The 25831-nt window shown below is 50.5% G+C and overlaps 1 protein-coding gene across 1 annotated transcript in view; it reads right to left on the reverse strand.

Moving 5' to 3' along the window:
* The window catches only part of ERI3 (ERI1 exoribonuclease family member 3), a 120177-nt gene that overhangs the window by 32019 nt on the left and 62327 nt on the right, over positions 1-25831 (reverse strand). Inside the window, exon 6 of the mRNA XM_010010316.1 lies at positions 5283-5382. Within this exon, the coding sequence (XP_010008618.1) occupies positions 5283-5382 (100 nt within the window). The remainder of the gene's footprint in view (positions 1-5282; positions 5383-25831) is intronic.

Below are 25831 nucleotides of genomic sequence, written 5' to 3' on the forward strand. Positions count from 1 at the left end.
GACTACACACTCCCAGCACTTCGCAGGGTGAGGCGGAGCCTCATCGATCCACACCAAGCTCCTGGCGAGGGAGAGCCAGTGCTGACAGCCAAAGGCCCCCATTACAGCGGGTGGCCCGCCACGTGCCATTGCACTTAAAAAATGCCCTCTCCTTCAATGTCAGCTCGGGGAGCAGCCCGGCGCTGCCAGGACGGGAGCAGGCAGAACGGATGCCTCCGCTGGGCAGGAGGCACCCGGCAGCACTGGCCCAGCTCCCCGCGGCGGTGGCAGCTCGAGGGAGTTAATTAGAATCGTGTCACTATGTAAATGTGCTCTGACTGGACTCTGACAGACGCTCACCTATGACACCGGGGGCCAGGAGACAATCCACATCAAACTACTGCAGTGTGACCCTTTTAACACAAAGAGTAAACTCACTGCACATCGAGTTGAAGCTCATTAAAACTGTCTACTCTGCGAGCATCCCATTAACCTCACTGTTAAAAACACGCAATTCCTCTTCTTCTTTCCGAGGCCTAATTAATGCTCTGGATCAGGAACAATATCACACCCTAACCTTCCGAGATTTCCAATCAGTAAATGAAAAGAGAGAGATGGAGCCAGCAAAGCACGCTGGCTTGCTGGGTCGCTCACCGCATGGGCTGCTGACGTGCCCAGGCAGGTAGGGCTTTTCCATTTGGCATGGCAGACATCCCCATGGAGGGATCACAGTCCTGACCTGGGGAACGGTGAAGCCCTGTGCAGAGGCTCACAGCTCACAGGATTATGCTATCTATCTGGAGTAAAACATCCCTGTGAGGGCATTGTGTTGAGAGATAGGTAGTGTGGGTTTACTAGCAAGAGACACAGCAGCCTGGTTACTCTCCTTCCCCAAAGAAGAAAAGAACAACAACCCCAAACCAGGCATTTAGAACTAAATCTAAAATCATAATAATGTGTGTGCTGAAGCCTAAACTTTAAATATTCAATTAAATTCAACTAGATTCAAAAAGATCAGAAGCAAGGGGCAACATCTGTTTTAAAGACAGTCAATGCACTAGAGGTGGAAGCAGAACTGACAATGAGAAACAAACTTTCCCAGCAGCAGCAGCTACTTCTGCAGATTTAGAAACTTCTTGTTTTTTCAGTGTATTTTCAGTTCAATAACTGGCTTGTTCAGAGCTGAGAAACAACCAAGGAGTAGGGGAAAAAAAGTGTGCCTTTTATCTTTTCATAATCAGGGAAACAAACAAACCACCAAATTAAGATGGGAGGGGATGAGATGTACTAATGATTGATAAAATCTTGAAAGGGTGCTCTCCAGAAACACTCCTTTAACTCCCTGATCAGTTCCTGCTTTGGTTTTATGCATCAGTTGTTTTTACCTAGAAAGTATTTTGAAAGAATTCCGAAATGAGTACACGCAAGGGAAACAGGATTTTACTAATAAAACCAATTCAAACTACTGCTGGGGTACTTTAGTATGGCATTCAAATTTTTACCCAAAAGAGTAAACATGAGTAATAATTTAATCACTACCTCTTTAAAAACAAATAGTAATTCCCCATTTTTCTAACATAACGGATATCTGAAAAGTAAAACTAAAGGCATATTTAGCTACATAATTGATCAAAATAAACGTAGAAAAAATAGAGATTTTGATGAATAAAAGAAAACCAGGCTTTAAATTGGGCGGTGGTAAGAAGAGCTGCACTTGGTTTGATTAGGTGCTGGTCAGTAAAACTTGGCCTTTTTTTAGAGAAACAAGTGAAAAAAAAGGCAAATAATAAATTTGTGAATCCAGATGACACACTGGCTGATTTAATTCAAAACTAAAGCCTAGGATTTCAATCCTTCTGATTTGTATCAGTCTCTGAAACTCAGCAGAGAGACTGAAATGCACTCCACTGGTGTGGAGCCTGTAAGTGCTGGTCTTTGCGTGAGAGTGCCAACACCCCCGTTACATGCTGCAGCTTGTTTTTGGCAAGCAGTGCCTCAAACACATGTTTTAAGAATGGCAACATACACACATCTGTAAGATGAGTAACTTCTTCGCAAGATTCCATATCGTTGAGGGCCAAGAAAACACCAGACAAAAAGAAGATCCTCACCTCAAGATCCTACAGTCCATGCTAGAGCTGACACTCATTTAATCCATGTTCAGGGAGAGATGGATACTGCAGAAAAAGTCCTGTGTGGCCCTCAGGGCCACATTCAGCCCAGAGAGAATCCCTAGAGCTGAAATACCCTGCACTCCCTGGATTTTGGACAAGGTGATGGGGAGAAGGTGAAGCATGGGACTAGTCCATAAACAAGCCAACTGCAGGGATCTGGAGCAGGTATCTGCTGAGCCAATGAATCAAGAGGGTGATTTGAAAATAAAGCAACATGCAACTGATCAGGTGAGACAGCAATATTCCTTGCAAACTGTTTGCAAAAACAAGTGGCCATCCACTGCAATTCTTCTATGAGATTTGAAGGGAAATATCCATGTTGCACATTCCTGCATAAGCAAGCTGAGGCTTCCCAGGACTGCCTGCATCCCCCCAGACTGGTCTGCACGCTACCAGGAAAGGAGCTGCAGTGATGCTCTCTTATATGGCATAGTATTCGTGACACTGGTGTGGATGGCTAACACATGTCCTTGCTGTTCCCTTCTCAAGACTCTTAGGTTTGCAGACTTATGGGCATCAGTGATCTATAATGGCCATGAAAATCAGAGGCTGACCCTGGTTATATCTCGGAGTCCCTCTTCTCAGGTCCCCAACTTCCCTTTACCCTGCTGCACCCCAGAACTGACCCCAAAAGAGAAAGGGAGGCTCTAGAGGGGTCATTTATTCTGCTCAGTGGGAAGGGCTGTGTCAGGAGCAAGGCTCCTTATAGCCAGGAAGGGAAGGGGAGGGCAGCCCTGGGCAGGGAAAGGGATTGCTCCTACTAGCCCTGAAGCAAGAGCAGTTGAGAGCATGAAAGAGGAGAGTGGTGAGGGCTGCTTAGGTCACAGGGTGACTGTCAGCAATTGGGATGACTGTGCCCAGTTTCAGTAGCCAATACGGAAGGACTCAGCTGCGAAGGACTGACACTTGCTCCAGGATGAAGCAGCAAAACCAGAACTGAGGAAGCCAGGCCTCCTCTGCAGTGAACAGCACTTCCTCTGCCCTTGGCCTGAGGACCTCTTGGGGTATCACTAGAGCCAACACTTAACCCATGCCCAGGACCCAAAAAGCCAGCAGGCTGGGAAACGAAGTGGCCAGGAGGCTGGTGCCCTGACAAAATGCCAGGCAAGGCATTTCTCCAAACACCAGCATTGCCCCGAGCCTTATCCCAGGGGGAACACTGGGCTACCAACCCCCAAAGCCAGCTGTGGTCAGCAGGCTCCCAGCCTGGCCGGGAGGAGAAGCTGTTCTCCCTGCTGCCATTCAATAAGCCATGCCCCCAGCTCACTCCCAGGGGCTCAGCCTGTGGTAAAGGCACCAAGCACAGGGTGCCAGTGGCTGCTATCTCTGTGGGCAGGCAGTGGATCGCTGACACCCAGGGCAGAGCTGCTCTGGACTCAGCCCAAATGGAGCAGCCAGCAGGCTGCAATGCACAGGGCACATGTGCACTGTTGGCAGTGCCAGGGAGATGGGGACCGTCATGCTGCTGGCCTGGCATCCTTCACAGCACCCATGTAAACCCCTTCCAAACAGCATGTGAAAGGCAGGTTTGCCTCTGGGACGGAGTGCTGCAAGAAGGGAGTTTGGCTGCTGGGCCTTACTTCAACATGGGCAATCCTGAACCACAAGTTTGTGGTTCACCCTGTACTGAGGAGAGCTGGGAGTGCTCCTCACAGAGGGAGTTTGGCAGAAATGAAGATGCAAAACCATCCTAAAGAACTGGAATGGGGAAGGACATAAGCAGCATCTCTCTGAATTCCATCAGGCTGTGCAAGACCACAGCACTGAAATAAACATGGGCAGAAACCAACAGCAGATGGATGATACTCCAGTGCTGGGGACACTTTATCAGAGTAAGAGAAGACAGCAACAGAGAGCTCTTGCCATAAATAAAATGAGGGAAGATGAGGCACAAACCAACCCTGCATCCCTCAGGAGACCCTAGGAAAAGCCCAAGCCCCCAGAGCAGGACATGCACACACAACTCCTGCAGTCCCTGCTCCCTTCCCATGATCTCCCCAACATGACACAAAAGCAAGGCAAATATGCTCCCAGGCAAGGAAGCAAATTTTAATGCTACCTCTGTCAATAATGCAACCAGATCCATAGTTCAAAAGGAGCTTGCTAATTAAAAGCTGGTGAGCTTTAAATAATTCATCTCCTTAACTTGGATTGATTGGAGAGTTTAATGGTTAGAGTCTTGAAACAATATTAAACAGCCTCTTCAAGGCCCAGGTAGCCAATGACTTTTCCAAGTAAATCTTACCTCCTTGCAAACTTTAATGGTCACACGTCACTGTGGATGAAGGGCTGGGAGGCAGAGGGAACACCTGACTGCTGCTCTCCAAGAGGTGATCCAACACCCCGCAGAGAAATGAGACAGGCAAGAGTGATGCAGCCGTGAGTTACAGCCCTGCCTACAGCCCAGTAAATCTCAGCTTCTGCCATACCACAGCCTGCTGCTGCCCCAGCTCTGTGCCTCCAGCATTAAGCAGCAGGCAGATATATGGCCCCAGTGTCCTGGGCCAGGTCTCCCTCCTTGTACCACTTTGATCCCTGGTGTGGAGGAGCTAGGGGAAACATGGAGCTCTGCCACCACGCATGGTTATCTCAGATGTTTATTTTGGAGCATGTTGTGGGACCATGAAACTCATTACACGTGAGCAAATGGAATGATGATTCAGTTCTCCGGCTGGGTCCACGCATCTTCACCCTGCAGTGTGTTTCCAGCCAGCTCCCAAGGCTGTGCTGCCTGGCAGAGCCTCCCTTCCAGAGCAGCTGGAGACTGGTCTGATGGGGAGGTCATCCCACCCAGCCTGGGGTCTCCTGCCCTGTGCTCCAGGCACTGCACAACCCCTGGTGTTGTCCACAGCCACACCATCCCAAGCACTGCCAGAGCAGCCAAGGAGGGGAGCAGTTCCCCAGCCAGAGATACGTTTGGCACACTGGGATGTGTCAGGGCTGGAAAGCCCATCCACATGCCCATCCTGCCCTGACACGTCTTCATCCCCTCCATCAGCTGGAGACCCTGCAGTCCTTTGGCTGGCTCTCAGCACCCCAGCATGGACAAGCTCTTGGAACAGAGGCACGTCCCGTGTGCCTGGAGCAACAGCCATGGGGATGGGAAGGGCACGGGGCAGCATCACTCACCTATCCCGCTGTGAGGCCTCCCTATGTGCTGTAGGTTCAGTCCTTTGTTCATGTCTAAGAGCCCGTTCTTTGGCCAACTCCCCATGGCAAAGCTGTACGCCTGGAAGAGAAGAGCAGAGGGTCAGATGGGTGCACAGATCATGTGCAGACATGTTTTGTACTTGCCCAGGCCTGGCTGCTCCTGGTACTGGTGTGGGTCTGCATTCACTGTGCTCAGTGTGGACCCGTATGTCACCCTTGCTGCAGCTCTCCTGAGCTCGAAGCACCCTCACCCTGCCCTGTCCCACCTGATGCAACTCAGAGAAGATGTGTGCAAGGACTCTGGTGGTCTGTAGAGGTGACAACCCTCATGAGGTTTGCTGGGCACTGTGCTGGATTGGCATCACACAAAGCCACCTTTGCTGTGCTGGGGTGAGCCAGGGGCTGTAAGCTCATCTTGCATGTCCCTGGGTTGCTCCAACACCATCTTCCCATTCCTGCCTTACCATGGATGGAGTCAGCAGCAGGAGTCAGGGGTGTTTGGAAAGGGGTGCCCGTAGCCAGCAGCTCCCTTCCCCTTCAGAAAACACAGCCCCCCCCAGCCTCTCCTCTCCTTTCCAGTCCCACACCACAGGTGCCTTGTGGCTCTCCATCACTGGGAAAACCCCCCTGGAAGCCAGGATTACTCAGCCCACTGCACAGAGCCCACAGCCTGGCCAGAGGGAACCTGCTCCATCCCTGCCGCATCCCCTGGCAGGGCTTCCAGCAGGAGCAAAGCAGCCAGGAGCCTGAGCAACACAAAAACCCACTGGACAATGCAAACATAAAAGCAGCCAGGCCCCCGTGTCACACGCACGGCTGTAATTACAGCCTGACAGCCACGTATCTTCTTCATCTGGAGGAATTAAGCTCAGCGCCGCATTGTGAGCAGTAAGAAGGGTGCGTGGGCTTAGCGTCGCTCACACTGGTGCTATCTCTGCCGCCGTGAGGGCCATTGTCCCCAGATGAGATCAGGTCAATCCAGCAGCCCCTATCTCCCTCCTGCAGCGGGGATCATCGCTAACCACGGCCACAGCGTGGCGGGGTATTGCTGACAGGCTGCAAACGCCAGGCGAGATGCTCTCTGCAGTGGGAATGAGGCTGAGTGGAGCTAAGTGGTCCCCCCAAGAGCCCTTCACACCCCTGCCTGCCACCAGGACCTGCTGCCAGTCCCTCTGCTCCCGCTACCTGCTGCTCTGCACAGCGCAGGCAGGGCTGGCAGCCCCCTGGGAGCTATGGGGCTTGGGGGAGTTAATTTATTACCAGACTACGTAACCATTCATGCTGCTTTGTTACTCCTGCCTTAGCAAAACAGAGGGCTCCACAGATAATTAATAGACAGCATTGCTAATCCTATTGGGAGATGATTAGCAATTAAAACTCCTAATTAAGTCTATGCATAATTCACTGAAATTACACTTTGTGTACACAACGGGGAGGTTTCCTTTGCCTACAACAAACACGCTCTGGTATCTTCATTGCCATGGCTGGGATGCAGGTGGATGGGAAGAGCCAGGGTTGGAGTGCAGAATGGGAACCCGCCACTCGCCTGCCAGGTGGCCCTGGGTGATGGTGGCAGTGGCTCCACACGTGGCTCCCTCTCCTGGGCTCCATCCCAAAAAGCAAGTCCAGGCACAGCACAGGAAGGTCCTCACGCTCAGCATGAGCAGGTCGAGGCCCAGGGTCACCAGCACTGGGGGCATACCTGCAGAAGGGGTGTCCCCACCGGCTTCAGGGGAGGACACAAGGAGAGGGCAGGGCTGTCCCTGCACAGAGACAAGGCAGGCTCTGAGGTACCATATCTCAGGCTGCCTTCCCAGCACAGACACATTCATCAGACTCTGGCCAAGCAGGGGAGCACAGGCAGGATCCCGTGAAAGCCATGGGGGCAGCTCTGGAAAGCTCCTGAGAGCTGGGCGCCACTGCCGACCCCAGCCTGCCTACCCCAGCTCTGCAGCAGCAGCCTCAGCAGGGAGCTGGCCCCAGGATCAGCACCAGACAAATCCCTGCATCGCGTTTTGCTTTCCTAATCAAGGTCATTCGGTACAGCCACAATACCTGAGCAAACTAGCTAAGCAGCCAGAGTGGAAGTTGGCCTGACCACTGAAGGTCAAGTGTGCACTTATGCATATTCAAAGCTGCCTGCAGGATCGATCGGGTTTTAATTGTTTTTCCTGGGGTTTTAGAAGGAAGTGCCAGGGGCATTGATCAGTCCCAGATGAGGCCGCTCACACTTCGGGGCTGGCAGGGACCGTTGCTGTTCTGCAGGCAGAGGGAAATGCGGGCAGAGAGGCCGAGGTGAAGGCAAGCCCAGGGGAGGGAGCCCCAGCCGGGAGGAGGAGCTATTGCTGGGCTGCACTGGAAAATAAAAGTTTTTTAATTAAAATTGGCAATTCTGAGCCGCGTGCCAGCAGCAGCCACACAATCAAGAGTGAGGAGCTTTGGTGTTTAATATTTAAAGACAATGTTTAATCTTTAAACAGGAAAGTTCTTCTTCTGACTGTTAAAGCGAAGCAGAAAGTGTCGGAGGCTCGCTGATGTGGGGCTCCCCAGCCCGCCAGGGTTGCCACTGGGACACTAGTGTCAACCACAGCTGCTCTCCCACTGGCTCCACCACCACAGTTGCCGGTGGTGGAGCAGATCCCTGCCCCTTCAGCACTTTTCCCTATGGCAAACCATAAGGAAGTCTCAGATGCTCCTGGTCCACCTTCAAGCCAAAGGATGTAAAAAAAAAGTCCTGATAAAACCCTTTCTGTGAGGAAATTGCAGTAATTTGTCCCTCCCTTTGGTTCAATTCTGGTGTTGCAGGGACTGAGTTGCTCCCTTCTAGGTCAGACACTGAAGCAGGGCCAGGACCCCACGGTGTTTTATTTTTATCTGCATTTTAATTGACAGAAATGCAGGCAGCTTTTAAAAAAGCTATTTTTAAATGGTTTAGGTTAAAATTGTGATTTAGAGATAAACTCAGTGCCTCTGATCTGCTACAAACAGCCCAAATGATGTTTGCAGAGTAATTTTCAAGCAGATTGAACACAATTATTTCCATTCATACCAGCTCCCAGAAAGGTCTTCCTTTTTTCCTGATTTTGTTTGTAATTCTATGAAGGGTACATTTACCTCCCTGCCAATGCTGCTCTGAAGTCACATAATTATTAATTATATTTATTTACTTATACAATCCCATAGGCATACACAGCAGTTCACAGACAAATACCGCCCTGGGTCCCTGATGTAGGGATCTCAAATCAAAGGTAAGCAGATACTCCTGTGATAAATGTGAGCTAACAGCAGCAGGAGATTAGGAATAGGCAGTGTTCCCATGCATAGAGCCAGCACCTTGTTAAAAGAGCCAGCATGGGGAGATAGGTCCTTAGGTAACCTGTACCTCACACTACCTGCAGCAAATCCAAATAACCAGAAGTAGGGATAAGACATGGGCTACAGCAGCCCAGGGTATGGAGATGCTGTGTGCACAGAATCACAGCATCTTGGGCTGGCTTTAAAACAAAGTAAAATGGGTCTGAAACCATCCTCCTGTTGCACTGGCTCACAAACCTTCCTGGTGGCAGCGACACATCTGCCTCAGTTTGCAAATAGCCTGAAACAAGAGCTCCAGGACCCATTTCTGGTAGTGCTGGGGAACAAAGATGGTCTTCGGTGTGTGGAAGGCACACCAGTGAGGCTGAGCAGTGACAGTGCTTCTTGCAGGGGAAGAATACAGGCTTTGTCCAGTTTGGCACTCAACTCAGCTCCCATCCCCAGCAATACCGGGCCAGCAAGCTGGCAGGTCTAACACAACCAGGTCTTGATACCCTGCTCCCTGGAGCTTGTTTGGGCTACATAACACAGTTTATAAGCAGCACAGCTGCAGAGAAGATGTTCCAGGGGGTCTGCAAATTCCCAGAACTGGAACTTGTCAAGCTGATGTATTGATCTAAGTGGACTGAATAATGCTCCATCATCTATTTATGGGGAAGTGCCCAGCACACTTCACAAAAACTGGTGTTCGGCAGTCACATTAAGGCAAGATTTAACATCCCATGTAATGCAAACAGGGCACCTGTGCAGAGGTCAGGATGCTCACTTACATGGGGAGCCCCACAAATCCTTACTTGCATGCACAGGGAGGGACACGGCTGCTCCTCACAGAGCTGTCAGAGCTCTGCTAGGGTGATGAGCTGATGCTACAGAGCCAGCCCTGTCCTTTCCACACACGTGGATACTGCAGCAAAACCTGCCAGGACCAGCACAGAGCTTCCTCCTGCCCTGTCCAGCCCAGCAACCCTGTCACTTTTCATGTCGTATCAAGATGTTTTACGTGTTTCATCTGCCAACTGTAACTTCAACATTAATAAGGACACTTTCAGGGAGGGAAAAAATATTTCCTTTCGGAAAAAATCCTTCCAGGAGCAAAGGGGCTCAGTGGTTTGAGAAGATGCTGAAGGTTGGGTACTGAAGGATAATAAAAGTGGTGGTTTGTGCTGAAAGTTCTGTTAAGAATTTCAAAGAGACACCCAAGAAAAACATGTTTTTAAAGAGATAGAAAGAGAGATCTCCCTTAGCTTGGGCAAGCAGCAGGTAGCAGCTGTGCTCCCCTGGGATCAGGCTGGGCACAGCAGCCTGTCGTTTGGAGCTGACCCCCATGACATTTTCACAATGGAGAAAATGACTTTGCGAGAGCAAAAGTGTCTTCCTCCTCGTCAGCTGTAAGCCGCATCCACCCAAAATAAGCATCTCCCTCTAACTCCCCTCATTTCACTGCTGCCATGATGAGGTGTCAAGGTTTCATGCTACTTGGTATGGTGGGAAGAAAAAAAGAGGCCCTGACTACGAATAAGTGGCTTTCAAACACGTTTTCAGTGCCACCCAGTAACCATGGGGCTGGGGGGTGTCTTGGAGGCCATCCCTGAATAGCACCCAGGACACAGGGGACTGCAGCGTGGTCCCTCGACATCCCATTTTAATTGCATGACACTTCAGGGATGGGAGGTGGGTATTTCTTGCTGGGATTTCTTGGCATGCAGACTGAACCAGCACAACACAAGGCACATTTAACACCACTGAGGGCCTGACCCCATGACCAAATCACTTAGTAGCAAGGCTGAATGCAGTTAAAGAAGAGGCAGGTAATGAAGAGGCAGCTTGCCAAGCTCTGGCTGACAATGGCAGAGCTCTGCTGCTGCTTTGGAAGGTGTGGAGGAAAGCTCATCTGGCAGGATGGAGGCATGTATCCCGGGATGCTCAGCCCTGGCAGTGCTGGAGCCTTGCTCGCTGTCAGGAGGCAGGAGCTAAACCCAGCCGTAACGGGTCCGTTTTAAGCAGTTTAGTCAGAAGTGCTGCTGCATTCACAGCTTTTCAAGTATTTTTAAATCACTTACAAAAGCAGGATTAAACGATCAGGAATTCCATTTAATAGGACAAATAAAGAAATAACAATCTACTCCATCAGCCCTGCAAAAGGCAGGTTTGATTTAAGAAAAAAAAAGTATAAAAGAGGGAGAGAAAAAAGGAAAGGGAGGTGGAAAAAAAAGGGATAATGTGTGTTTACTCAAGCAAAGAAAAAAATATTTAAGTGATGTAGGGGAGAAGATTGCGGTAACTAGTGAAGAATAACATCGTCTGCTTTGCTGTCAAATCACACAAGAATTTCAGTAATAGATTCTCATTCTGACACTCAATTCAATTCGAAGGTGATCCTGCTTTATCCCAACACATCAAATATTAAACACTCGTATTAGCCAGGGTGCCGTCGCCTTTCCCGGCTTAGACGCGGCAGGAAGCTTTTCCCCCTACTTTCTCTCACTCGCTATAATATTCTCAATGTTATCTAAACATGCCTTCATACACTGGGGTTCCTTATCAATCCCATTTGGGGAGGGAGGAGGGGGCTGTACTTAAAACGGTATTAGTTTGGGGGGCTTTTATTATTATTATTTCCAAAGCTTTTCAATTTTGTGTGGAAAAAGCTTAGAAATAAAAAAAAGGCAGAGGGAGGGGAGGCGGCGAGAGAGGGAGAGGGAGCGCAGGAGCGAGAGAAAGTATAAGAAAGGGAAAAGCAGCCAGCAGCTCGTGTGACTGATGCCTTTCAACAAGGGCAGTCTAGCTTGTCAAAGCCTGGGCTCGAGATGAATTGGCATATCTATTCAGCCTGCCTCTGGATGTCATGCAATACAGTTTCATATTCCCAGATAAGGCATGATAAGCAATTGCTGCCCTGACACCAACTCCATCCATCCCTGCCTTTCTGTCCACGCGCATTACAGATCTCTGCTGTGCTGCTAATAAGAGGCATTTAATTTTTACCAGTGCAGCAGCAAGAAGGGCCTCCAGACTGACCAGGTACAGCATTAACACCACTCAGGTTTAATGACTTTTGCTCAGTGCACCGAGCTCCCTGAACACTCCTGAGTGGCACAGGGTGCACAAAACCAACTTCTGCCCAATGTGGCACCCACCAAACCCTCAGGTTAAAAATCTCTGCTAATAATTAAGGGGTGTGGGTGATGAAAGTGAAGTGTGTTTGTCCGCTCCCAAATAGATCTGCAGTGCCACCAAGCAGGACGTGGTTTGGCTGGGGTTGGACATAGGAAGATGCAGAAGATTCAAGTGGTGCCCTTACCCAGGGAATGCCCATCTCCAGAGCTCAAACCCTCTGAGAGCTGCAGGGGAACGAGAGAGGCTGGCACACCACGTGTGGGGACAGCACAGATGGGTCTGGCCCCACTTACGTGGAAGCAGGTGCTGCCCTTGGAAACTCCTGTCACCACCAGCACCCTTCAGTGGGGGATGAGAACTGGACACAATCGTCTCACATTGCTGAAAAGGTGCTGGGACCCTGCCTGGTGCTCAGATCTCTTCACACAACAGGACTTGAAGGTCTTTCAGAGACCAGTGCCATACAGCCAGCTTCCCCCATGTCCTGGATGAGCAGGGAGCCCATGGCACACGAGCCATCTCACCAGCCCTACCTGGCCTTGTTGAGCAACCTTTGGCAAGCCCAGTTGGTGCCCACTTCAGCCCATTTGCAAAGTAGCTGGTTAAAACAGCCACATCTTTATGCCTCGCATCAGGCAGTAAACTAAATAAATATAAGGATGAATGGTCTATTTTTTGAGCTGCCCACCTTTGGGAAGTGCTTTACAGAGATGAGATGCCCCCAGTCCATGGAAGGAGGACAGGTCAAGCTTAAGGGAAGGCAGCAAGGTGTCGGATAAGATGTGGAGGATGCAGTGTAACTGTACCTGTCTTCTTATTAAAATAAGCAGCCCATGCCATCAGGTCTCTATCCATGGAAGCACTGCAGAAAAGAAACTGAGGCACACAATGATCTCATGCCTGGCGTTCTTGCCAACAGACACATGTCTGAGCAGCCTCTGCCTGCCCATGTCCTGACAATATTCCAACTCAGCCACGGCCATCCAATTTCAGCGTCAAAACTCCTCTTAACTTCAGGAGGGGCAGCATAGACACTGCAGCCACCAACAGCCCCTCTCCTGGGTGCATTTGGATGCTGTGGCTCAGTCAGGCAGTGCGGAGGTGGCCCTGCTTCCATGCAGGATTAGCACGTGCCTTGGCTTAGGCTGCAGTAGAAACACGCTGGTGTGCCCGACTCTGGAGTGTCAAAGTGCCAAGCGGTTTAGGCTTCACATTTCCCTGTGTTTGAACAAGAACAGTCTCTGCCTTGCTCCCAGGCTAGGGATTATCCTGGATAAAATGTTCTTGACTGCTGTGTGCTCTGCGGCTGGTGACACACTAGGTTAATGCTGTGGAGACCTGGGTCAAAGTCCTGGGTTTGGTCACAAGCAAAACAAAGCTACAAGTCTGGGTCCCTGCGGGGCTGAGGAATAGAGCTGGGGTGTGCACAAGCCTGTGCTGGCCCAGGAGAGGGGACAAGCAGAGCTAGAGACTGCCAAGAAAGCAGGTCAAGGATGCTGGCAAGACCAGGGGGTCTGGGCTGAGGGTGAGATGGCCAAGCAGAGCATTGCGGCAGGAACATCAGGGCTGCTGTGGAGACAAGGGGCTGGAGGATACATGTCCAGCATCCTTGTCCATCCAGGACAAGTGGTCCTGCCCTTGAGCCACAGGTCATGTCTGTCTGAACAGGACTGCCTTCTCACAGTGTCCTGGTGTTCCTGGCTGCACAAAGACTCCGCATCAGCTCCCAGCACAAGCATCTCTCAATTAGTGCCTGAAAGACAGAGACACGATGCCATGGCAGACAGCTTCCAGGGAGTACCCACACACAGCTGATTTACCCTCCAGCCCTGGGAAGGATGGGCTCACATCCTGTGGTACTATCCCTCAGGAGAAAAGTGGCATGAAGCCTCTCCCCACAGCACTGTGGCCAGCAGAGAGGGGAAGTGGGGAATGGCACCAAGGAAAACCCACAAACACACTTCATGGATGATTCACGGCATTCACAGCTGACTCTTCTCACAGACAAGAATGGACCAGTCTGATTCTGGCAGCTCCTGGGGAAACTGAGAGTTCAGGGGGATGGGGAATATGCCTCCAACAGTGCTGGAAAACAGGCAAATACTGGCACTACTTCAAAATCAAACCCACCATCAGCCCCTGCATAAATGAAGATAGGGCCCCAGCAGATGCACCGTGCTGCAGAGCTGAGCTGTCTGGGCAGCAGTGGGGTGGACACATCTCAACTTCTTTGGATTTAGCTGGAGATTAACAACCACCAAAGAGAGCTGCAGTTTTGCCATCCTACATGAGGGTGGGTAACAGATCCACTGATCACCCCCTTCTTCTCCTCCCAGGGCTATGAATGATGGTTGCAATGCTCAGATACATACTCAAACACACCCCTTTTAATCTAACCCTATGCCTTTCCCAAGCAAAGCCAGCACCAGGCTCACTATCAAAACCTTCAATCCCTTCTGAAGGGGGTATTTCTCCCCCCAATTTCTATTTCTACACAGGCATACGCTTGCCTCTCCCTCGCTCGCTGTTTAATTTCCGTGTGAGAGGGAAGCAGGTGCCCGTGCTCCCGTGAGCTCTCCCTTCCCTACATTTTTTTTCCCTTCTTGGATCCTGCCCCATTAGTTTAGTGCCCAGCCATCTGCGACGTCTCCTGTAATGCTGTCCCCCTTGTGTACCAGGGAGCTTTTCCATTAGCGCCTTTAATATTCTGACACCTTAGCACAGGCTGCTATTACATTCAAACACTGATCGCCCTGTGAAATTACATCGCAGGGCTTGCTAAAATGGAATTGTGTATAATCAGGCTCCTCCATGCACTGTCAGTCCCATCACAAATACAACGTAAAGCAGGCTTATGGATGGGCTTAGCAGCTGCTACAAGTGTATTTTTTTTAATAGATGAAGTATCCCTTATTTAAAGCATTTCCTTAAGAAAAAAAAAACCCCAAAACAACAGCGAAAGACAAATCAACAGCTGCTGCATTATGTTAACCATAGCACCGGTCTCTTAAAAACATGTTATTTACTAAGGTAGCTATCTGTTTATCTATGACTATATCAAACAGAGAAAGAGGGTGAGATAAAGATAGTTAAACAGACAGCCAAGGAGATATCTGCCACTGGGAAATAATAGCTAAATAAAAAGTACCATTATTTACTCCAGAGAGTGGAGGAGGGAGAGCCAGTGCTTTCCTCCCAGTGCTGTACAGTAACACACAGCACAGAGGTGCCACAGGAGCCTTCAGTTTGTAAGGGCAGCCCATGCCAGCCTGAATGTGCCCCAGCAAGCCTGGCTCCAGCCTGCTCATCTCCCCACAGCCATGTCAGATGAATCTGGGAGCTAAAAAAACAGCTTAGGACACAAGTACTGCACCTCTCCAGGGAGGCTGAGATGCACGGAAGCCATGCTGCTGATGGGGCAGCCCCGAATCTCCATGCAGGCTGAGAGCAGCTCAAATAAAGGCAAAACTGGCCATGACAGAGAGTCTGTATGTGTTCCGCAGGGGAGGCTGGTTTCTGCGTGGCTAGCACACAAGATACCAACTCCCCAGCTTTTCTTTCTTAATTCCAGCTGAGGAAGTGATGGATTAGGACAACGGTATTTCAGGGGGATGCAGGAAGCAGCAGGGACGCAGATGATGTGCCAGAGAAATGAGCTCCCAAGCTCCCCAGCTTGGAGTTCAAAACACTGCCTCTTACCATGCCCTAAAGGTTATTCTGTCTGTCTGCTGTAAAATGTGATGGCACATCACCTGAAGGGAGATTTCCAGAGGCACTGTGACCCTTCTGCTATCTCCTCCGAGAAGCCTCTGCAGGAATGATGAGATTGTAGCTCATTTCCACACACCTTGAAAGAGCCTGGCTGGATCAAACATGCTGGAAGCAGAAGCAGCACATCTCCAGGACTCATCCTCGCCTCCTGGCAGGGAGCACGCTCTTGCTATAACAGGCTGGGAAACCACGTCCACCCCACTGAAATACTGATACTCTGCCCTTGCCTTTCATCCTAAACCAGGATGGAAAAGCCAAAATGTTGTGTTGTTTCACCGTGTTGGGAACAGTTCTGCTTGGTAAATAGTAAACATAGTAAAACCCAGTGACAGAACTGCTGCCCTTTGGAAAGGAGCACTCTATTTCTGTACAAAACACTGATGTGACATTTTGACTCCAGTTTTTCCAGTGCAAAAGCAAGCCATTTGTCCAGAGCAGCCCCACTGCACCAGACACAGCATGTCTCAGCACACCATGCTCTGGACATTTTTGGAAGGGACATGTCTGGCAATGGTTTGGCTGCTGTGCACAGACATGCCAGACAGGGGAAGGATGGAACCACGGAGTGCAGAAACTCATGGACAGGTTACCAAGAGGAAAGCACTGTGGGAAAGTGCTTTGTGACTGCACCTCTATTCACACTACAGGGGCGAGAGAAGGCAATTCAACCCTCTGGTTTTCACTACCTGGCACTGTCAAGGTTAGGTGCTTGCAAGGTGGAAGCACAGGAGGGTGCTGGGCCCGTAGCAGGTTCATGTCTCAGTTTCACAACCTGTTCCTAAAACCCAGGCTCTAGGGGAGAGGAAAGAAAACAGTGATCCCGTAGGACCTTCTATGCATGTCTTACCAGATGTGCATCTCTCCCTCTGCTCACATCCTGCAACTCCTTCCACACTCCCATGTCCACCACACCTTCCTGACACAGATACATGACCTTCCCCAAAACTCACCTCTGGCATGATGCAGAGAAACTGGCTCATATAGGACAGGCCAGAGAGGCATGGAAACATGTGCCCTGCTCCCTCTTACCTCCTTCTCCCCGACAGCAGACTCAGGATCAAAACCCAGATTTTCATGTTTGGCACAGCACCAACCCAACAGAGCTGTCGTGGTCTCTGAGCATTACTGCTCTGCAAGAATCGAATAAAACAGTTTCTCAGCACTCCCATAAGATGCAAAGCCGCTCAGAGGAGAGGCAGCTGGAAGAGCAAGAGAAAGACAAGAGAATACAATGCATGAGGCACCAGGGAAAAGATCAATAAAGATTACGAGGGCAGCGGCCACGTCCCTTGCCCGTGCTGGAGCCTCTCATAGCTGCAGTGAGGGAACACCAAGGCAAGTTAACAAGACGCTGCTGTGCCAGTGCCTGGAGATGATACCTGTCTAATCAAAGGTAGAGTTTATACTAGATCATCTAAGCAGCAGCTCTTCCTCATGACTGTTGATTCAGGTCAGGGTTAAGACAGGAGGTTAAAGCAGAGGCACCTCTAAGAGCTCTGATGGATGCAAACACCAGGCAAGCATGGGGCAGCAGGCAGCAAAATTGAGGCTCCCCAATTCTGATGGAAGAGCAAACAGGAGATGGTTCAAGGGGCCAGGCAGCACACCATGAGAGAACTGATTTGGAGAGAGACCAGGAAAGCAGAGAACAAAGGAACCCGAGAGGACATGACAAGGTCCTGAGAAGAGGTTACTAAAGGAGGTATGGGGGGGATGAACTGCACCAGCTATGGCCAAGTGGGAGTGGGGGGCAGGACTGACTACCTGGACTGGAAAGGGGGGACCAGCACTGCATTGTGGTGCTGAGAAGATGACAAAGGAGATGACATTAAAGAAATGAAGGGCTTTGAGTCCTTAAGGCGTCAACTCACGTCTTCCAGGAGATCAAAAGCCACCTCCATGGAGAGAAGGTCCTGGGAGCACATGCCCAGCAGTGTGGGTACCAGAGGGATGGCCCCCATGTAACCATGGCGCAAGGACAGAACTGTGGGGTCATGCAGTGTTCATCCCACCGCTCTCGGCACCCCTCAGCAGCCCCATGACCCATCCCTAACCTACATGAGCTGGTGGAAATAAGAACAAGCAAGGACAAATGCCCCCACAAGAAAGCAGATCTGCAGCAGAGGGGTGGAGGGCTGAGATGTGACAAGGAGGTTCATGGGCTGACTAGAAGGTGCTTGGCTGCAGACTGCCACTGCCTCCTGCCAATGTGCCAACAAAGAGCGAGCAGCTGGTATGGAACAAGGTGTCCCAATTAGTTCTCCACTAATTTAATCAGATCTCCCTCCTTGGCCAGACATTCAACCTTTCCCACCCGCAGCATTTTATTTGTCAGATTTTTAACTTGTGGTCCCATGTTTGTCCAACTCAGCAGAACCTGCCCTGCCCCAAGTCCTGCCCCAGCTCCTCACCAGCAAAGAGCAACAGGCGTTCAGCAACCACACACACCATCCGAGCTCTCTGCTCCTGTGTCGGGGAACAGCTCCCAGGGTTCCAAATCAGAGGCATGAGGGGAGAAACAAGAGGCACCAGGAGGCAGAGCTGATCAGGAGGACATGGCAGAGCACACCCTCTTACTCCCCCCTTGAGCAACAGCAAGCCGTGTGAGCACGCCTACCCTCCCCGCTGCCGCCCCGCACCACCCCAGAGAGCTGGCAAACAAGCTTCAAACCAGCCTGCTCCTTGTAATCGGAGTCAGTCAGTGTGTGTGTTACGCTTGAGTTGATGGCTGGTGTTAAATTCAATGCCTTGAGTATTGATTTCCTCGCACATCCCGGACTTTGTTAAAGGGTTAGCCGTGAACCGAGATCAAAGGGAGGTTAACTCGTTTCTCATAAGTGGTAAAGCAGACCTCTAGCAAAACCGGGCACTGGGCCTCCTCCACAGAGGATGCTCTGTGCATGTTGTTAGCTACCCTGGTTGCCTCGAAAGCCAGATAAAGCCACAAAGCTGCCTCAAAGCAGGGAGAAAAAATGATCCTGACAACTTCCCAAGGACCCCCAAGCTATTACGAGTGCACGCCGGGGATGGGCAGCGTGGTCCTCCTCCCTGACACATCCTCACACTTTGGGGAGCTGCTCCCCTTGTGCAGCCATGGAAAAAAGGGGGGGGAAGCAAGTCTTTGCCAATTGCACCCCAAAGAGGCTGTCCCTGAGGTGCTCAGGAGAGGTGGAAAGGCCCCCACCCCAGGAAGACTGGGTTGCCCTACAGCTCAGGTGGGAGAGGGAGAAGGCGCAGGGGTGCTTCCTGAAGGACCTCCTGGTGAGGACATGGCACCCTCCCCACCACAGTCAGGTGGAGAGGACACCTTCATGCAAGCCAGCATCACCATTAGCATCATCTCAATCTGCATGGTACCTGCTTGCTCTTTTTTAGTTTACTCTCTCCTTGGCTTTCCCTGCCCCACATGAAGCAATATTGGCACTGACAGCATCAAGATCAGCAGGCTTTGCAAAGGCAGTAAGAGTTAAGTGCACAAATAACATGATGCTAACAGGGTTTTGGCTTTACCTTTGTAATTTTTAAGAGAGAGAGGCAGGGGAAGAGGTGTAGGAGACAATCTGGAATTATTATCACTAGTATTAATGAATGCCCAGAGGGGCCAAGCAAGAAGCATCCATTTCAGATGAACATCTGTCAACAATAAGAGGTAAAATTTCCAAAGTAGCTAAGGTACTTCAGAGCCTAGATTGCACCACCTTCCTGAGAGGCTTAAGCACCCAAGTAATTTCTAACAATGCTTGGACCCTAAGTCATCTGGGCACCAAAGCTACTCCTCAGCCCTCTCCTCTACCCCAAGAACTACTTAGAGCACATTCCAGCTTTCCAGCAGCCACTTTGTTCTTCAATCAGATTAATCTGGTTTCAGTGGTACTGTATCTTCCACCCTGGGATGACACCAAGAGGAATCCACACCTCTTCTACAAGCCAGGCAGCTTCAGCTACAGAAAATACAGCACGATCTGCCCCTAAAAAACCCAACCCAAAGCAACCCAGAAATGCTGGTAGTGTAATTCCCTCTGTCCTGCAGCACTGGTAGGGAAGAAGGCCCCACCACAGCCCATCTTAGGGGTGAAACCCTCAGTGGAAGATTTATTCCTAAGCACCTCCCTAGGGTGCTAAACAGGTACTCTTCCACCCCTTCTCCAAAAGCCCTGCCACCCAGCACTCCCCCAGCAGCTGATTTGTTTTTAAGTGAAAGGTTTATACCACAGTGCTTGGGGAATATCTGCTCAGTGCCCAGCATACCAAGTGCTGAAGATTTCACTTAAACTCTCAGCATCTGTGTATCTCAACTAAATTAAGCTATTTGCTATAAAAGAGCACAATGACAGTAATGGAATAATAACAGCATTAATAAAACACAACAATCCTCGAATGGGAAGCGAACGCATCAGCTAGCTTCAACCAAGAGAAGAAGGCTATTTTAAAATCACACACAAAACCCATCTGGGGGTGGAGAAAACCAACAAAAGCTCTGAAACTCAGAGGTCAGACTGAAATTATGTTTTTAACCTCGAAAGAAAGATGCTTGCCAAAGCCTTCCCAGCCAGAGCACTCCCACACCAGTTGGAAATGAATTTCCACAGCTCCCAGCAAAACAAGGGTTTATAATGGGCATGCTGGCTCCACAAAAGAGGGGGTGGGAACACTTATAGCAGGAAGCACACAGAATCAAAAGCCTAAAATAGAAATCACCCCTCAAGCACCAGCAAGGTTTGTAACCCAGCTCCTGGGACAGACACATTGGAACAGGGGTGATGCTGCACTGAACGTGTAAATGCCAAGCTAGTGATGCAGGGCCAGATGCCGGCGCATCATTATGCAAACATCCAGATGTCTCAAGCTCACCACACTGTCTCTTGGTTGGGAAAGTCCCCTTCACTCCATCCACAAATGCTTCCTCCTTCCTTTGTTTCAGGTGAGGATGAGATTAAACACAACACTTTCAGTTGCAAAGTCACCTACACACCATCTCTCAGGGATAAAATAACCCAAGAGACCTGCAGTAGGTTTGGGGACAGGTGTACCCAAGTCCTAATCACAGCTCTGGGAGGCCACATTCCCTTGCTGGTCCCTTTAAAGGAGAAGGAGACTTAGCACTTGGTGATGAGAGCAACTAATGTGCCTTAAGAATGTCATGCTGTAACTCTGAGGTCTTGCCACAGGTCCAGGGCAACACTCCAAGCTATCACCTGCGTTGGGGGGGACTGGAAGGGTGGGTAACAGTTGTTTCCCTGGAAGGGGAGGAGATGGAGGAACAGGAGACCTCCGTGTTCACCTCCAGCTTCTTGTTCACCACCATGTTGAGAGGGACCAGTAGTGAGTTTGTGCTAGCAGCAGGAAGGGTCTGTGTGCTTCTCCTGCAGGCACGTTTCTCTACTCAAGCCTTGCCCCAGCTCCATAGACAGAGAGAGATGAGCTCCTTCCATGCCCAGGCTCTGGTTCAGCCGTCTGCCTCTGCTGAAAGTACATGATAGCTGCTCCTCTCCTCACCACAGCTGCCCAGAGCCCATGTGCAGATCCTCCTGAGGATAATGCAGCTGAGATAGATGTCACCTCTTCTCACTGACACGGAAGGAAACATGGCCCATGTCACAGTCCTGCAGGCAAGTTCACCACTGCCCACCTGCCCTCTGCAGCTCAGTCTGAGCCAAACAGTCTGAGGGATGCCTCACTCCAGAAAGGGCAGCATTACGCAGAAGGTGGGGAGCAGCTGGCTCACTTTCCCACAGCACAACGAGTACCACCTTTGGGTCAACTTGCCTTTCACAAATGAGCCAAGAGGGACTGGCAGGTCAGTGGGATAGTGCCCATAGCACCCAGACTCACATGCTGCAAGATGGCTGGAAGCCTTCTGGGGACAGGTCCATAACACAAGTCCTCCTGCTCATCCCCTAAGCAGGCAGTTTCAACTTGGCTGACCTATCTCTTCCAGATGATCCATAATACAGCGCTCCTGAATTGTACATTTCTAAATTCCTACGGAGAAAAAGCCAAACCAGCAGTTGCCCCAGACTTGAACAGGCTGCAAGTTTCTTTGTTTTCATTACAATTTCCAATCTTGATGCCTTTTTATGTTTTTTTTAGCCATTTCTGCTCTGCCCCCGGAGGTGTTGCTGTGATTGAATGAAACACGACCCCAGGCTCCAATAAGTGTATTTCAATTACATCTGTCACCATGTAACAATGTAATGATATATCATGTGATATTAAATCCATGGTAATCATATCAGCGATTTTTTTAATAGTGCGCTAATCACATTATTACATCTCAATAATTAACAACAGAAGGCCTAAAAAACCTGATACAAAACAGAAAGCTCAGAAGGTCCCCAGCTCCTGCCTGGGAGAGGCTCAGAGGACAACAGGATGGCAAGGCACTGCCAGGCGGGCATGGCATGACAAGGAGCAAAGTTGTTCCCCATCCCTGGCAGTGTTCAAGGCCAGGCTGGACAGGGCTTTGAGCAACCTGGTCTAGTGGAAGGTGCCCCTGCCTGTGGCAGGGGATTGGAACTGGATGAGCTTTAAGGTGCCTTCCAAGACAAACCACTCTATGATTCTGTGATTCTGTGAGTTTGGCACTAGCAGCATGGTGCAGAGCAGCCAGGTAAGACCAGATTCTCCCTCAGTCCCATACTAAAGGAGAAATGAGTATTTTGGAGCTGGGAAGAGACACTTGGTACATTCAATCTTGCCCAGTACTGCTCTCTTCTCCTCTGCTGCTCCTGCACTGCCACTTTTCCTCCAGCAAACTAATCCCTCTGCTCTGGCAAGTGCCTTGCAAAGGTGCCATCTTGCTGCAGGCAAGCACTGCTGGTGCCCCACTGCAGAGGGAAGGATGGTGTCTTAAAATGGAAGGCCCAATCCTACCAACATGTCCTTACCAGGCTGCTGGAAGAATGATGTTATTTTCCTGCTCTCCTTGCACCAGCTAGAAACAAAGCTAAGAGAGCACCCACCTCACAGAGCCATTGCAAGGCTTGAAGTCACTCTGATTTTTGCAGCAAAACAAATCCATCAGCTTAAAACTGAAACTTGATAAGGATCCTTTGGAGGGATAGGGGTCCTCTGGGTCTCCACCTCCATCCCAAGCTCTCACTTGCATACGCGGAGCTCTCACTCGCATACCAAAGCACTGACTGACATACACGTCTCTCCATGCAGATGGCAGTTACCCAGTTTTGTGCAAGCAGGCTGCTCCCCAGAGCTCCCAGCTGTATTTCACCCCTTGTAGGATGAAGGTGAAGATGTGCTCAGGTGGCAGGGAGCCGTGGTGGCAGCTGCCTGGTGCAGTGAGCCGGGGCATGGGGAGTCCTGTGCTGCACTGTCCCCGGCTGTGACAGAGCTTTCTTCCAGTTGCAGCCTGGTCAATCTAGCAGTTTCCACATCACAAGCTGATCTAAAGAGAGCCTCATTACCTGCCTTAAAGTTCCAGCCAAGCACTTAGCTCTTAAAGACAGGATTTAAGAAATATTTGACTGATCATATCTCTCCTCATTTAGTTTGGCAGCTCTGAACCAATTCAACCTGTGAAGTTGAAATAGTGAGAATGGGACGGAATGTGTGTGCAGCCAGTCACACCACACACAAGGTCCCAGCTCCCCCACCAGCTCTTTCCAAAGGGCCAGATCCTGGCTCAGCTGGATCCACACAGCCTCTCCTACACCAGGAGTGCCCATGGGACATTTCCCACCACAAAAGTGGAGCCATTCCTTCTTCCTTCCCCCCACAGGACAGAGACCTGGGGGGATCATTAACTCGTCGGCATCCAGACAGTACCTTCATGCATGCTTGGAAGAGCCAAGTGTGGCATCTCAGATCTGGGAGCAAGTGATGTAGAGAGGGATGAGCCAGCCAGGTCTGACAGTATCATCATCCACTGGCCCAGCACCAGACATTCCTGTGTCCTTCATCTTGCACACCTTCTTGCTATTCTGTTTCCCAGCTCTGCTGTCCCCACAGCAGTGTCATACAGTGGCTGGGCTGCTGCCCTTCTGCTGCTTGCCCAGCAAAGCTGCTGCCCACCATACTCTCGCATGCTCAGTGGTGCCCTTCTCTCTTGCCCTGGGGACCAGAGCCTGTGGAGGGGCTCTGGAGCAGCCTCAGGGAGATGAAAAGGCCCTCAGGGCCCAACAGGTACGGCAGCAGCAGGCAATGACACCCTGCAAGTCATTTAGGGGTGATTCTGCCAAGGGGCAAGGAGGAGAGATGGCCCTTGCTGGCCAAGGCAGTGCAGTTGGACTTTCTCCTTCCCCCATCCCTTCTTTTCTTTTTTTTGTCTTTTAATTCTCTCTCAGAAGCCACGATCCTTTAAAGATGTGCACGTCTCATTAGCTCTACCTTGACAATCATTACCGTTCCTGCCAAGGCAGGAGGAGAGCTCAGCCCGAGCGCGGGAGAGTCCATTACCTTGTAGTTAAAGGGACATTGACAACTCTGGGCTACCCGTGGTCTGACTCCCCCATTGAAGCAGGGTTCTTCCTGCACACCACTGTTCCCCCTCCTCTACTGAACAATAATCCCCTCCTCAACCCAAGTAAGATGCAAACCTTGCAGTGACGGGTGGTTCTGCACCCACCACCATACACTCAGTGCTCCACTGGATGGGCTGTATGGCCAAGTCCATGCCACAGTCCCTGGGATGAGGGGCACCAAAGCACCCAAACCTTCCCAACATGTTGAACTTAGCATTCATGCAACCACATCTCACTTCAGCAAATGCACGCTCCCAGGCTGGAACACAAGATCCAAACCTAGCTATGACAGCAAGCAGTGAGCCCAGTATGTCCACAGTAGAAGCCATAGCACAGGCTGGGGTAAAGACCACCATGGAGAGCCTCAGGACAAGGGCAGAGGCCTTGTGTATGAATGCCTGGTGGCACAATCTCAACAGGGCAATGAGCTCTGTGCTCATGAATCAGCCTCAAAGTGCAATGTACCCTACCATACAAGTCTGTCTCTAGCCCAACTGCGGATGCAATCTTCTGGCTCTATAGGGTGCAACATAGACCACACACACCCAAGAGTGGGATGAGGAAGGGTTCAAGTGGATAAGTGTGCAGTGGGGTAATCACAGGAAAGGACTCTACTAACTAAAGATGCTGGTCCAGACAGTCCTGCTTTGCCCAATAGATGGAGGCTGTTGTCTGCTTGTCTGTTCCTAGAGCCTGCTTTGCCACCCCCAAGCTTGGTAACAGGGGACCTGACTCATGTTATGCAAGGGCAGAACCCCTCATTCAGGAGATTTCATGGCAAAGACCCCAAAGCAACTTTGGATGAGATATCCCCTGCCTTCTCCCAGCCCCACAGGGCTTTGAAGCCCTGTGCATTCCTCAGGAGCCAAACGCAGCAGGGTGCAGCCCTACAGAGATGATCCTTCTTCTTTGTGCCTCACAGGACGGGAGCTCTGCTGCAGCCATGCTAACTCCTCTGAAAAGCCACGCCAGGAGACAATAACGCATGGCCGCGGCTCCAAGGAAGGATCCTACCTCCACACGAGGCTGTCCAAGAACTTGACAGGACTCTGTTTGAAAAAGATGTTGAAAGAAATGATCTCTTTAAGTGCAATGGGAGATATTTGTCTCTGATTTACCCTTGGCTTTTTGCTCTGGTTCAGGTAGGAGCGGTGTGGGACGGCTGGCAGATCTGAGAGCATGGCACGCCCCAGCGGGCAAAGCGAGCAGTGCGGAGGAAGGCGCGAGTCAGTTTGGAGTGCTCCCCATTTATCAAACTCACGCAGCCCGCCAGCAGAGCGAGTCTTTCCATCATTACAGCTCTCAAAATCCGATTCATACCACTAATCCTGCCTTCATTCTCCCAGATTAATAACATCTCTTTCAACCTTCACAGTGTGATAAATAGACAAAGAGAGAACAAAAGGAGAAACAGAAGTGAGAGAAAGAGCCTGAGCAACTCCACATAATAAAGAGAACCAAGAAAGGGGAAAGGGAAAAAAAAAAAAAGGAAAAGAAAAGGGAAAGAAAGGAGCCGGTACACTTGACTCTGCCATTTACTTTAGTAGATTCTCCCCAAGAGCTCCCTGCGATCTTTAAAGAATGTAAAACATTGCTCAAAGGAAAGGCTCGTTAGCAACCCTGACCAGCCCAGGTTTGCTGGAAATCTTTTCACTTCCAGCCTCTGCTCAGGTCAGCGCTGAAAATGAGTTTGTTGGTTTCTCGTCCTGCTCCTCCCCAGACTCCTGCAGAGGCAAAGCCTCCAGCACACGCTTGCTCTCTCCTTTACTTGCACTGGTTTCTTGGAGGGGAGCAGGGGGTCTTGGCCAGTTTCTGCTCCTGGGCTGCCCCAGCAGCTCAGTGAGCCCA

This window comes from Nestor notabilis, unplaced genomic scaffold (assembly GCF_000696875.1).
Source record: "Nestor notabilis isolate BGI_N333 unplaced genomic scaffold, ASM69687v1 scaffold8042, whole genome shotgun sequence".
Lineage (NCBI taxonomy): Eukaryota > Metazoa > Chordata > Aves > Psittaciformes > Psittacidae > Nestor > Nestor notabilis.